Source organism: Capsicum annuum, chromosome 6, assembly GCF_002878395.1.
Source record: "Capsicum annuum cultivar UCD-10X-F1 chromosome 6, UCD10Xv1.1, whole genome shotgun sequence".
NCBI lineage: Eukaryota > Viridiplantae > Streptophyta > Magnoliopsida > Solanales > Solanaceae > Capsicum > Capsicum annuum.
The window spans coordinates 224,461,403-224,475,389 of record NC_061116.1 but is presented as its reverse complement, the minus strand read 5'-3'; the positions used below and the strand labels follow the sequence as shown (position 1 = coordinate 224,475,389).

At 30.3% G+C, this 13,987-nt stretch overlaps 1 protein-coding gene and 1 non-coding gene across 3 annotated transcripts; both read left to right on the top strand.

The window, feature by feature from the left end:
* Positions 1 to 7,506: 7,506 nt before the first annotated feature.
* On the top strand, positions 7,507 to 9,904 carry LOC107875450 (gamma-interferon-responsive lysosomal thiol protein). Of its 2 annotated transcripts, XR_007056844.1 has the most exons (6): positions 7,688 to 8,195; positions 8,447 to 8,512; positions 8,652 to 8,807; positions 8,899 to 8,991; positions 9,276 to 9,422; positions 9,539 to 9,681. XR_007056844.1 is itself a non-coding variant. In XM_047414170.1 (5 exons), exons 1-5 carry the CDS (start codon positions 7,728 to 7,730, stop codon positions 9,659 to 9,661), a joined length of 906 nt encoding a protein of 301 aa, XP_047270126.1. In that variant the 5' UTR covers positions 7,507 to 7,727; the 3' UTR covers positions 9,662 to 9,904. The 2 variants fall into 2 exon arrangements, 1 of the variants encoding a protein (XP_047270126.1); XM_047414170.1 differs by lacking the exon at positions 9,276 to 9,422 and having other exon boundaries at positions 7,507 to 8,195; positions 9,539 to 9,904.
* A 162-nt stretch (positions 9,905 to 10,066) lies between these two features.
* TRNAS-CGA lies at positions 10,067 to 10,148 on the top strand. The gene has a single exon. It is a non-coding gene; the product is annotated as a tRNA-Ser (tRNA).
* The last annotated feature ends 3,839 nt before the right edge of the window (positions 10,149 to 13,987 follow it).

Below are 13,987 nucleotides of genomic sequence, written 5' to 3'. Positions count from 1 at the left end.
AAAAAACTCAATCACCTGGTAAATTCGATCAAATTAACACCAAATTCTCTAAAATCAACAACCAAACATTCAGGGTATGTTTGGTATGAAGGAAAACATTTTCTAGAAAATATTTTTCAATTTTCTCCTGTTTGGTTGGCTTATAGGTTTTGAAAAATGTTTTCCAAATCAACTCATTTTCCTTAAAACTAAGGAAAATGACTTCTCTTCAAAAAGTAAAGAAAACATTTTCCAAAACTCTCTTTCAACCTCACTCTTAAATTGAAGTATTCATACAACTCTTAAAATCACCCATCCCTACTCTGACCCTCAATCCCCCATCCCCACCCTCACCCCGCCCCCTGCCACCCTATTAAAAAAATATTTTAAATTTTTTTTACCTCACTCCTACCCAAAACCCTACTCCCTTCCCCTTTCCAAAAAAAAATAAATTTTTTTTTTAAATCAAATTTTTTTCTTACCTCCCCTACCAGACCAACCTACCAACCACCTCCCCCCCTCAAAAAAATTATTTTTTTTAAATTTATTTTTTAAAATTTCTAATTTTTTTCCTTACCCCACCCTTACTCCCTTATCCAAACCCCCAACCCCTACCACCCACATTCAAAAAAAAAAAATATTTCAATTTTTTTAACCCGACTCATACTCCCCTACCCCTACCTCCACCCCGTACTAGACCCCCTCCCTCCCCCGTCCCCCCCAAAAAAAAATTAAAAAAAAATAATTTTTTTTCTTACCCACCCTTACTACCTATTTTGACGACCCCAACCCCCATTAAATTTTTTTATTTTTTTTAATTCAAAATTTTTTCCTTATCCCACCCTTTTTATCATATTCGTTCTCAGTATTTTTGTTAAATATATACAAATACTTTTAGAAAATATATACTTATCCAATTTGCATAACGAACACACAAATATAAGTAAAGCTGGGCATATTTTGGTTTAAACCAGAAAATCAAAAAATCAAATTAAAATTTAATTTTGGTTTGGTTTTTCGATTTTCCGAATTGATTTTGGTTTTAAATTTTAGAAATTTAGTTAAATGGTTTGGTTTTTAGATTTTTTTAAAAAAAATGAATAAACCAAAAAATCAAAATTATATAAATAATATATTATAATTTATATATATATATATATATTTCATTATATATGTAAATTTACTAAAAATATAATATAATCTGATATAATATATAAATATATAAATTATAATCATTTAGTAACCTAAATCCTGATATACTGTTTTGCTTTAGACCATAATATTAACGTGAAGGCTGCTGCGACGCTCATCCATTCTCAATTCGTCAGTTCATTTGAAATTTTAACATCACCAACAACAGTTGCAGTCGTTTGCTCAGTTTGTTTGCTCAGTTCGTCTCTACCGTCGACAGTTGCTGCCGCGCGCGCACTGTCGTCATGCCAACGGTGATTACTCAGCGAAGTCGATATTTATGGTTATTTCATTCATGTTGAATTAATTATATTTGAGAATGAAAACTAGGTTTAAAAAAAGATTATTTTTCTAGAAAAACCACCAATTTTAAATGCACACTACTTTAATCTTCAAAACCGAAATAAAAAACCGAAATAACCAAATCGAATTTGTAAAAATCGAACCAAATCAAAATAATTTTGGTTTGGTTATGATTGTCATTTTCGTCAATCCGAAAACCAAAAAATCAAACCCATATTCAACAATCAAACCGAACAAATCAAATGTCCACCCCTAAATATAAGTAAGAAACAATTTATTTTTTTAGAAAATATTTCTCTTTCATATCGAACACACCTAAAAAAATATTTTTTGAGATCAAAATTTTTTTCTAAAAAGTATTTTTACGCTTTAGCTAAACATTAAAATGTATTTTTTGAAAAATATTTTTTCATTCACCAACCAAATACTACAAAATATTTTCCATCTACCAACCAAACACAGGAAAACAAGTAAGAAATCAACTTGTTTTCCAAGAAAATATTTTCTAGGAAAATATTTTCCATGGAAAACATTTTCCTTCATACCAAACACACCCTCAAATCATGTCAATTTTAAAAATTTTTAAATTCAATTTCATTTCTTTTTTTATTGGGGATGAAAGAGGAGAAATTGGAGGTAGGAGTGTGATTTGGTAATTGAAGAAGCAATTGGGGTTAGATTTTGGAGGGGGGGCTGCTGGTGGTGGCTGGCGGGTTTGGGAAGAGATTAGGATGGGGTGGGATGGGTGTGGGCGGGGGGGGGGAGGGGGTGAGGGTAGAAGAAGAAGGAGAGAATTTTTTTTCTTTTTTTGTTATATATATATATATTAGTAGGCATTTTAAAAATAAAAAAATAAAAAATCACACGTTTTTTTTAATGCCACGTCAGCATTATGGTTGGAACTAATTTACTTTAAAGATGTTAATGGGGTAAATAATTATTCGTAAAGTTTAAGTGCTAAAGTAAGTTGTCGGGACAAGTTCACGGGAGTTTTGATGTATTATCTCAATATAACAATATTATTGTACATTTTCCCATAGACGCCACATACATGCATAATGTGGTACATCATTGTACACGTCACCACCAACTTTTATGATGCTTGCAGTTTCATTAGATGTTTTCTTTCACCGTATGTTTTCTTCAGATTCTCAAAGAACCAAGTCCAAGACACATCATTTTCAGAATCAAGTATACCATATGCCAAAGAAAATATATGTCATGCATATTGAAAAAATACATATAAGAATACATGATTTTTATACATAAAATACTGCATATGTATATTATAAATATATACAGTTGGAAACATATGAAACTGCTAGTGAACACATAAATGTACTGCATATGTATATTATAAATACATACAACTGAAAATATATGTAATTTTCATAATGTTGTTTATATGTCCATCTACAAGTGTGTTTAACACGAACAAGTATGCTTCCTATTGTCAATCTCCAGAACACAAAAAAACAGTAAAAATAAAATTAAATATCAAATACGTACTATATACAACAACTAATTCGTATATACAAAATTGCAAAAAGAATTCCAACGAAAAGAAATCTTTTATTCGAATAATAGTTATCCTCGACTAAAATTCAAATTTAACGTATAACAATTGTATTTCAATTTTCACATTACATAATAACACAGATAACTTTGAATTTTAAAAAAAGAATTTTGATCAAATCATTTTTTTTAGAACTGATAAAATTCATATACGATCTCAGATTTTTGAATTTCACGACTGTTATGCAATTTTGTTACAAATTTTTCAGTAATTTTCGCAATTTTATTTTATGAAAATCACAAATAGAATCAAGTTTGTTTAAATCTCAAATGCATACTATAAACAACAACTAATTCGTATATGCACATATGTATATTGTAAATACTGCATATGTATATTATAAATACATACAGCTGGAAACATCTGAAACTGCTAGTGAACACATAAACGTACCGCGTTTGTATATTATAAATACATATAGCTGGAAACATATGTAATCTTAATAATGTTGTTTATATGTCTATCTACAAGAGTGTTTAACAAAAACAGGTATGTTTTTCATTGTCAATCTCCAGAACACAAAAAAATAGGAAAAATAAAATTAAATATCAAATACGTACTATAACAACTAATTCGTTTATACAAAACTGCAAAACGAATTAAAAAAATAAATAAATTAGTCGAACACTAGGTATTCTAAACTAAAATTCAAATTTAATGATAAAAATTTCATCTCAACTTTCAAATAACAGAACAATAAGGACAAAATTGAAATTGAAAAAGAAAAATTTGCTTAAACAACTTTTATTCGACAACTGAGAAAATTGATATACGATCTCAAATTTTTTGAAACCTTCAACTGCTACACTAATTTGTTACAATTTCTTCATTAATCTTCACACTTTTATTTTAGTAAAACCACAAATAGAATTAAGTTTGATGATCAATACCTGTAATTGTACCGTTGTATTTTTAATCTTTTCTTCAAAATGTTAGTCGATCAGCATAAAAAATAACTTGAAGAAAAACATTTTTGAATTTGAACTTTATTTTGGATTTGCATTGAGATGTTGATTATGAAAATCGTTTTTGATTTGAATTAGTAGCTGTAATTTAACAGTTGTGATTAAAAAAGAGTTCTAAAAGGTTAAGAAATCTGTAAAATTAAATGTCCCTTAAATTGAGGAACCTTTTTCCCTTATTAAACTCAAACAAATTTGAGTTAAATTAGAAAAAAAATCTTTAATTGTATATGTATTTAAATAGCAACAGTTTACTTAAATACAAAATACATATTGCTATTTTTATAATTTTGAAACTATTGTTATAAAAGTTACAATTAATGTTCTATAGTTGTTATTTCTGAAATTTTTTCCAAAAAATAGAAAAAAATTGTATTTATTCTATTACAAAAAGAAAGTTATATATTCAATTGGGCATTATTTGCTTCTTTTTCATCCAGCCAGCAACCAAAGAAATGTGGGGCTTGGATTCAATTGGGCCACAGTACATATCAGTTTTTCACACAAGTGAAAATAGTCTCTTATATGATTCATTCTACCTTTTTAGGATGTGGAACATGTAGTATATTAATATAGAAGTTCATAAAATTTAAATTCTAAATTCATTTTTGTCGCGAGTCTATGAATTTATTCTTAATTAATTATCTATGTTCTTTGACTTCTAACTATGAGAGTGGAGAAATTATGGTGGAATTGTTTTTCTATGCAGCTTGAATTCATCAAGCTTAATTCAGAATATTAGATGGTTAAATTAACAATTAATAAAAATTACTAGTTGAATAATCCATACGTTGTACTAGCTTTTTAAGAAGAAAAATAGAAGAGAAAACCGAACAAATTTAAGATATGACGTTATTTTGTTTTATTTATTGTATGTTACGTCATTTTTAGCAATTGGATTATTTAGTGTTTTTTTTTTTTATTTGATATTTGGTATTTGTATTAGAGCGTGCTGAAATTATGTATTGTAGGATGCGTTTTAGGACAGCACATTCAATAGGATTTTCTCCATTTTTTATTGTTCAAACTTGAGACTTCTAATTAAGAATAGAGGAATTTCAATCATCTCACCACAACTGATGTTGTTCTAGATTATATTATTTGTAATGAGAAAACAAACAAATGAAAAGGTTATTTTGATTAGGTCTTGTTCAAGTGAGGCTATGACTTATTATTTTAACCTAATTTCTTCTATTTGTTTTATTGCTGTCAACATTATATTGAATATTTCTTCCTCTTATCTTCTAAAAAAGACACTTGAACAATGCTGAACCTAACAAATGTCCCAACATTATACTCCTTTCGTCCCAAATTACCCATTTCAAATCGAGATGAACCTAACAAATGTCCCAACATTATACCCCCTCCATCCCAAATACTCATCTCAAATTGAGATGACACATTGATTAAGAAAAATAATTAATAATATGTCTAATTTATCATAGTACCCCTATTAAATGATGTTTATATTTTAATTTGAAGAAAATGTAATTAATGCAAAGGTTAAAACATGAAAAAAAAATTGTCTCTTCCTGAGTAATAAAAAAGGACAAGTAAAATGAGAAATCAAATTAGAAAATTTGAGACGGATAATTTGAGATGGAGGAAGTATTTCTTATCTTAAAGTATGACGTAGTTAAATGAAATTATTGAAATTTTATCTTACGTTGCTTGGAGTGGACGCAAGGTAAACATCGTAAAGTCATATTTCTTGAATTATTTACCTGTACACCATGTGTATATGCAAATCACTTTAAATAGTGCAATTATATAGAGATTTTTGACAGAGAATACATATGAATTTTCATGCGAAAAATTAATATAATATTACGAAAATTTTAACATATGTGAAGATGTTTTGAGAAAAAATCCGAAGGTAACTTTGGCTAAGGTTCCTATACTATCGACATTTTTACGTGTGAAGTAACATTAATTTAGTTATTATAATTTATAAAACGGGTTAAATAAATATAGTTGGCTTACACAACTTAGACCACTTATACGTTGGATTTCTTGCTAGGAGTGCATTACCTAATGTAACGATATGAGCTGAAAATATTGCCAAATGTGCGACTCAAATATGCCCTGAATTTAAAAAATAACCGAACTATGTACTGAATCTAGAAAGTAATCAAAATAGGCTTAGTGCATGAGTTCGGAGCCAAAGGGCTCTTTTTTTTATCAAAAATTTCAAAAGGGACACTTACTTTCGAAAAAAACCAAAATGGACGAAACGCTGCGGGCCTTATGACTTACAAGTCGCCCGGGGCCCAGCGACTTACAAGTCGCCCGGAGCCCAGCGACTTGCAAGTGTTCACTATTCACCTCCTCCTTTTTTTTTTTTTCCATCCTTAACATCATCATTTTTACTCCTTTCTTTTCTCTTTCATTTTGACCGAGAACAATAATACTTACCCACTCAATAATTACATAAAAAAATATAATAAATTACAATAATTAACAACTTAAATTATTTAAATACATTGTGTGCTTTAGAGTGGAATTGTGAAGTGATGAAAATGAAGAATTATTTGTGTTTATGTTTTCTGGTCGTTGGAGAAAAAGAAAGATGATGCAATGTTCTCTATTCTTTTCTGATGCTCCCACAAAGAAAAGGAAAAATAGAGTAAATGTGAATGGTCTATGTAGTGTGGAATCTTTGAGTGGGTGAGTATTATTATTTTCGGTCAAAATGAAAGAGAAAAGAAAGGAGTAAAAATGATGATTTTAAGGATGGAAACAAAAAAAAAAAAGGAAGAGGTGAACAGTGAACACTTACAAGTCGTTAGGCCTCGCAGTGTTTTGTCCGTTTTGGTTTTTTTCGAAAGTAAGTGTCCCTTTTGAAATTTTTGATAAAAAAAAGAGCTCTTTTGACTCCAGACTTCTTAGTGCATTTTTTTTTTTTTTTGCACTAAATATATGTTTTTTTAACGGAATGAGATTCACAACGTCAATGAACAAGACGTCGTTGGGTAAACAAGACGAGTTTACACGTATATTCTATTTATCTCTATAATATGGTATTTTGGATGTCTAGAGTAGTTGGATTTTTATAAATCAACCATCATATAGATGCTAACTAAAGCACTCAGCACTCAACCAGTCTTAATTGGCTAATAAGGTTGTTCTCATAGTTTTATAACTAGTAAAGCCATCACTCCATTTACGAACAACTTGTTATCAGTGACGGAGCCAGAATTTTCATCGAAGGGTTCAAAAATAAATATACGGATTAGTCGAAGGAAGTTCAACATCTACTGTATATTCATAAAAATATTTTCGACCATATAAAAATAGTATTATAATTTAATTTTTCTATGAAGGGAGTTTGAATGAACTCTCCAAGCATTCGTATGCACACTACATATAAGCAGAGTAATTAAAAATTATATATTGACAACCCATTCAACTTTCATAAATTTAGACGTTTGTACTACAATTTATTTTAATTGAATACCTAAACATATAATGAAGTGTACAAGCTTTAAAAAAGCTGTTGCGCATGTTCTCAAGCTTCTAGGTAGTTAAGTCTTATACACATTAGTTTAAGTCGTCATAAAACCTCCAAGTCTTACAATTGTTAGTGGTGTGTAAAATTAAATTGGATGATATATATATTTAATGTTATTAACTTAACTATTTAATAGTCACTTAACAATAGACATAATTTTTTTTTATCTAAAACCAAAAGTGTCTTTGTAGAAATAGATTATCACATGTACAGGTGCTCAATTAGAACAAACTGTCTCAAAACGTCAATTTTCTGTTTCTTTCCAAATTCTACACTTCATGATGAATCATTTATATTACATAGACCTCTAAAGATACATTATTCCAAATTCCTCCTCCACTTGATAAAAAAAATTGGAATTGAACCAAAGTTTGGTAGACTCCATAGCATGGGCATGGGAATTGAGGGTCGTCAAGTTTTGGTAATTCTAGTGGTTTTGTATTTGTTACAACTAAGTTCAAATTATTGTTGTGAGAGTTGTACAGTTAGAGTTTCTGGGGAAGTAGAGAAGGTAAAAGTAGACATTTATTATGAGACACTATGCCCGAGCTCAGCCAAATTCATAGTGGATAATCTGCCCAAACTTTTTGACAGTGGACTCATCCATGTTACACAGCTCAAGCTTTTTCCATATGGCAACGCTGATGTTTTTAATGGAACCATCTATTGCCAGGTTTGTCTATGATGTGTGGTGCTCGATTTAATTAGGAATTTGACTAATTCAAATTTTAGCCACGTAACATGCACTTCATGTTATTTTCTCTATTTCTTAAATTCTAATGAACATGATTCGAGCTATTTGCCTTTTGACTAATTATTTTGCCATTATATGATCGTCTTGATTGAGTTTTGTCGAAGTACATATAAGCATATAATTGTGCACGTATCGAGATTTGACGAAATATTTGCCCTTTTTGTTTGCAGCATGGAAAACTGGAATGTTTGTTGAACACTGTACAGGCTTGTGCGATAGATGTGTGGACAGATTTGGTAAGTTATGTTATGTTATGTTGCTGTCAATTCATCAGTTGGTTGGTTATATGAATCTTTTGTACTTTGCTTTACCCTGGTCTAGTTGATAGTTTAAATACGAAATTCTAAATGCATATGAATAAAATTTCTGATGCAGAACAAATACTTGCCTTTCATTAACTGTATGGAAAACGTGGTGCTGGAAAGTTTTGTGTACAGAAGGCAGTATCCGCAGTGGAAAACATGTTATGAAAAGCTGAAATTAGATTCAACGCCTGTTACTGATTGCTTAAAAAGTGCGCGAGGGAAAGAGGTTAGCTTTCTTTGTTGATTGAATTTTCTGTTCTGTCTTCGTGTTAGTGTTTTTCCTTTTCTGATTCCGCGATTGAACGTGTTTTCTGCAGCTGGAACTCTTTTATGCTGCTGAGACACAAGCTCTTCAACCTCCTCACACATATGTTCCATGGGTTGTTGTTGATGGCCAACCGCTTTATGAAGTCAGTTAATTTGATCCATATTTCATATTTTTGCACTTTCAATAATTTTCATCTGTAGTCAGGAAATTTTGGCGGGTATGCTAACAAAGTCTCATATTGATAGCTGAAAAGAGAAGAATCTATATATAAAGTGTAATAATATTCTTGATGAATGGAATGTCCCATGTCGCTGAATGAATGAAATAATGTTCTCCTTATAAGATTGGGTCAATTCTTCTCCTCTTGACCTGACTTTTGGGGCGTGAGTTAAGTCAACCCTAACTTTATATGATATCAAAGTCTAGGCTGATGTGGGCCCCCAGGAAATTGGACAGCTTGCAGGGTGAAAATACCTTCGGTTCAGGAATGTGCACGCACCAGACCGGACATTGAAGCCCATGATGAAGAATCTCTGGAAGCCTAATTTTACAACTCTTTTTTAAGGGAGAACCGTACGTGCGAGCTGTCTAGCACAAAACAAGCGATTTCATATCATGTTAACGGTATCTTTGAAACAGTTTCTGCATAATGCTAATGCAAAGTATATATATTTGTTTCATTGTTGCAGGACTATGAGAACTTCATAAGCTACATTTGTAAAGCTTACAAAGGAACTGCAGAAGTCCCAGCTTGCAGTACATCTCTTAATGTAATTCAAAAGGCTAGTAATATTGAAAGTGCATTATTATAAGTCTACAAGTTGCTCTTTACCCTGTCCAGTGATGCTGGGATTTTGTGAAATTACACGGTAATTACGAGATGCAGAAGTTTGTGAATCCTGTTGTAAAAGCAATTCCATGAATATGATGCTATGCTAGCTATATAACAGAAAAATACTGTAATGTATTATTGCATTGAGAGATAGTTTGCTTGATTGTAATGTATTACTAATTGGTTGAGTATAAATACTACTATCAAATATGGCCTTTGAAAATCCATGTTATTTGTCTACAAGAAGGTCACCAATGCGTTTTGAGTCGTCTAGCAAACTATATAGCCTCAGAGAGATGTCACAATAGGTCAAATTGAGAATCCTTAATTCACGAAATAGCAAAACTTGTTATATTCATTAAGAATGACGACCCGATGCAAAATTGTCGATATGTCCGAGTGGTTAAGGAGACAGACTCGAAATCTGTTGGGCTTTGCCTGCGCAGGTTCGAATCCTGCTGTCGACGACTCCTTTTTCCAATATGTTTCTGGCAGGAGAACCACTAATGGGCCAATTTTTGGTGAGCTCACTGCTTAAATGGGCTTGTCATCTCGTCTGGCCCAATAACTCTTCTACAAATGAGGCTACCTCTATTGGGCCAACACCCAACTTTCTGTCCATACTTTGGTTACCTTCCAATGGGAAAACATGAATTAATATGTGCTTTGAAATTAATAATGAACGTATTGTGTTGGGTTCGAAATCAAGAAGACGTCATGCGGAAGCTTATATAGTTGCAAACCATAAATACGATAAATTAGAAGACAAAGAAAAGCATATTATTCATAGGGTTTGAATGCTATTATATTATTGTATGAGAAGTGGGTCTTTTAGTTGTAGAGGTCCAAAAACCTTTCCTCCGAGAAATAGGTTAGCCAAATATAGAAAAGAATTATATTTTCCTTTCAGAAAAAATAAAAGTAATTTATGGTATTACTTTTATTTTCCTTCTAAGAAAAAATAAAACTTAAATTTGGTAAGAAAATTATGACAAAAACCCTAACATTATGGACCACTGTCTAAATAACACCCTTGAAATACGATTCTTTCTCAAACTTCACTAACGCGAAATGCTTCGTACACCAATTTTTTTTTTTTTTCTTTTTTTGATAATATGCTGCCAACTCAAATCCTGTGTATCATATATGTATATCATAGGATAAAATGGGAACAACCAGCAAACTCTTCATCTTAAATGCATAATAATAATAATAATAATAATAATAATAATAATAATAATAATAATAATAATAATGGGAGTAAATGGGCTGAAGGAAGCATAGTGTGGTGAATAAAAATACGGTGCAGATATATTGTCGGCGACCTTTCATACACTTAGTCAAAATTTTCACTCTTTAGTCTTTTTCCCCATTCCATCACCCAACTTTTATGTTTTCTGCATGGGACCAATTAGGTACAAATTTATCTATACTCACTATTCACGTTAAATTTTATTTTCTCCCTGGTAAATCATGCTGACAACTCTTATTTTGGAATTCAAAAATTATTAATTTTGATGTGTATATTCGAATATAGATTTTTTTAGTTTTTTCAAAATAAAATTACATAAAAAAGTTAAATAATATAAGTTATAATAATTAATAATGCAAAATATTTACTACTTTAAAAGACACGAAAAAATCGAGACTAAAGAGTAATATATTTGACTTTCGAATTCTAAACGTTTGTATGTCACATAAATTGGTACAGAGAACGTAGCATAGAGAAAGTAGTACTTATCATAGTTAAGTCATACAATAAGGCAAAATATGTACTAATTAAGTATGATTTAGGGATAAAAGTGTTTGTAAAAATATGTGTCATATATTCATTGATTTGATATATATTTAATATAATAAAAATTTATCGAATCAATAATCCACCTTACCACCAAGGGCGGTGGTCAGGCGGATAAAGGCCTCCACTTTTAGCTATAGTTTTTAAGCTCAAGTCTTAAGAATGAAAAAAAATCGATAGAAGAATATTTCCTCCCTCTATAATAGGTCATGTTACACTCATCTAAATTTTTTGAGGCACTAAAGTTGGTACCTAATACACAAAAAATAACATTATTAAAATAAATATATATTAGTTAAGTATTAACTTTGTTAAAGTTACAAAATTATCTTTCTTAAAGAAAGAAGTAATAGTATTTAAAATCAAGTGGGATCACTTTTAATTGAAAAGATAAATAAAAAAAGGAGTAATAGTATTTAAAATTAACTGGGATCACTAAGGATAAAATTGTAATTGTATCTTTAAAAATTTGCCAAATAAGAAAAGATGACATTTTTTTGGAACGAACCAAAAAAAAAATAACAACACATAATTTGAGACGAAGAGAGTATATCATATTGTATATTTTATTGATTTGGTAGTACTAGCTAGTGTGTGTGCCTAGATATTTTCCCCAGCCTATTAAAAGTAGCTAGTGTGTGAAGTTGCTTTCTTCTAGAAAGTATTCATAGGCAATAATTAAAGATAAAATTCAAATTATTTTTTGCTTTCTATTCGATTTTCGGTATCTGCATTGGAGTCTTGACTAATTTAAATTACGCATTGTAGGGTTCATTTTGAAGTGACGCTCCCAATGGAATTATCTCCATACCTAAGCTCGAACCCAAAATCTCTGATTAAGGATAGAATAATCCCACCACTATCTTACAACTATCGCGGTGATAAAACCCAAATTATGTAATCAATTAGATGAGCTTTCATTTGGAAGATTTATCACGTACCCTACTCTTTTATTTATTTGTCTTGCTTTAGCGTTGAGTAACATTTGGAGAAAGCAAAAGTTCATAATGAAATGTTTCCTAGGACTATTATCTTTTGGTAACTAGGTGGAGCCACAATTATGGAAAGGGTTCAATTGAATCGTATTGTATGTACAAGTAAGGATTGTTATGATTTTAGAATTTGAAATTTATGAATTCTAGTAACTTTCATTTGCTACCGAACTCGCAATTCATTCATGCTACTCGGTCCGTAGTTTATTACATAAAGATTCAAAGTGAAGTTGCAAAATTTTATCAACCATATCATAGATATAATGCATATCCGCCTTTTCGGGCAAAACTTTTCAACTATATATTAACTTTTGAAACTCAAAAAGGGTAAAATTTACGTACACACTATCTTTCAAACTTCATTTTTGTAAAATTATATTGGGAATTTTGTCTGTTGTTGTATATTAACTTTCGAAACCCTTGAAGTGGGAAAAACAGTTTAATATTTCTTAGCAAATTTTTGAATCCTATTGTTAAATTTCAAATGAATTTTTCGGAGCTTAAATGAGGACAATCTTTTCAGTAGTTAATGTGTTTAGTTGGATCTTCTAACTCTCTTCTTAATTATGTGGGGGGGAAATCAAATGACAAAACTAACAAATTCTGTCTTTAATTTCTGTGTATTTAGTAGCAACATTCTTTTGATCACAAATTAATTTTTTAATTAATTTAAAATATTGTACATATTTCAAATTCTAAACAATGTGCTCCTGTTGTTTTGTGCTGTGTTGTCAATTTTTTTTTTTAAAAAAGTACTTCCTATATAGACTATGCTTTCCTTATATTTACAATAATATGTGCATGTATTGCGCACCATGCTCCATAAATATTGTTCACGAGTGTCATCAACTTTTGGACAAAAACAAATAATTGTTCAGTTGCTTTTGGCTTTAACAAATATTACTGCTCTCTCTCGTGTCATTTGCATTCTCAAGTGAAGCTATTTTTTTTTAAAAAAATATAAGAAATCTCGAGTTCGAGCGCTAACTCTCAACGTATAAAAATTTTGTTAAAGCAACATTTGTTTTCAAATGACTCTTACCTCACATGAATCTAAATTAGTTTAAATATAATATGGATAGAACATCGTGTAGGAGACGGAAGACAAAAAGAAAGAAGAAAAAGTTCTCTTTAGAAATTAATGTTCCTTCAAACATTTTGACCCAATTTAATTTGACAAATAATATTTGATAAGTAGTATTTATTTAGGGTTAGATGAGAATAAGTTGACAAATGGAGTACTAAATTAAGTATAAGGAGAAAAGTTGAGCAATTCTTTGCTGCCAATCACTGCAGAGGCCCCTATATGGTACTCCCTCGTTTTTCAAAATGAATGAAATACGTTGACTTGACATAAAGTTTTAAAAAAATAAAGAAGAGTTTTTAAATTTTGTGGTCTTAAATTAAAGTAATGTTAAATGTATCAAAATGTCCTTTAATCTTATGGTCATAAACATGTCATGTGAAAAGTTAAAATTAAAATATTTCAAAAAAAAAGAAATCATTCTTTCTAAAA

Bases quoted from the DNA above. Each gene is read 5' to 3' on its own strand.
- LOC107875450 (XM_047414170.1), top strand. From the start codon at position 7,728: ATGTACAGGTGCTCAATTAGAACAAACTGTCTCAAAACGTCAATTTTC. The intron at 8,513-8,651 runs GTAAGTTATGTT...TTTCTGATGCAG, and splicing joins TAGATGTGTGGACAGATTTG to AACAAATACTTGCCTTTCAT. The intron at 8,992-9,538 runs GTCAGTTAATTT...TCATTGTTGCAG, and splicing joins ATGGCCAACCGCTTTATGAA to GACTATGAGAACTTCATAAG.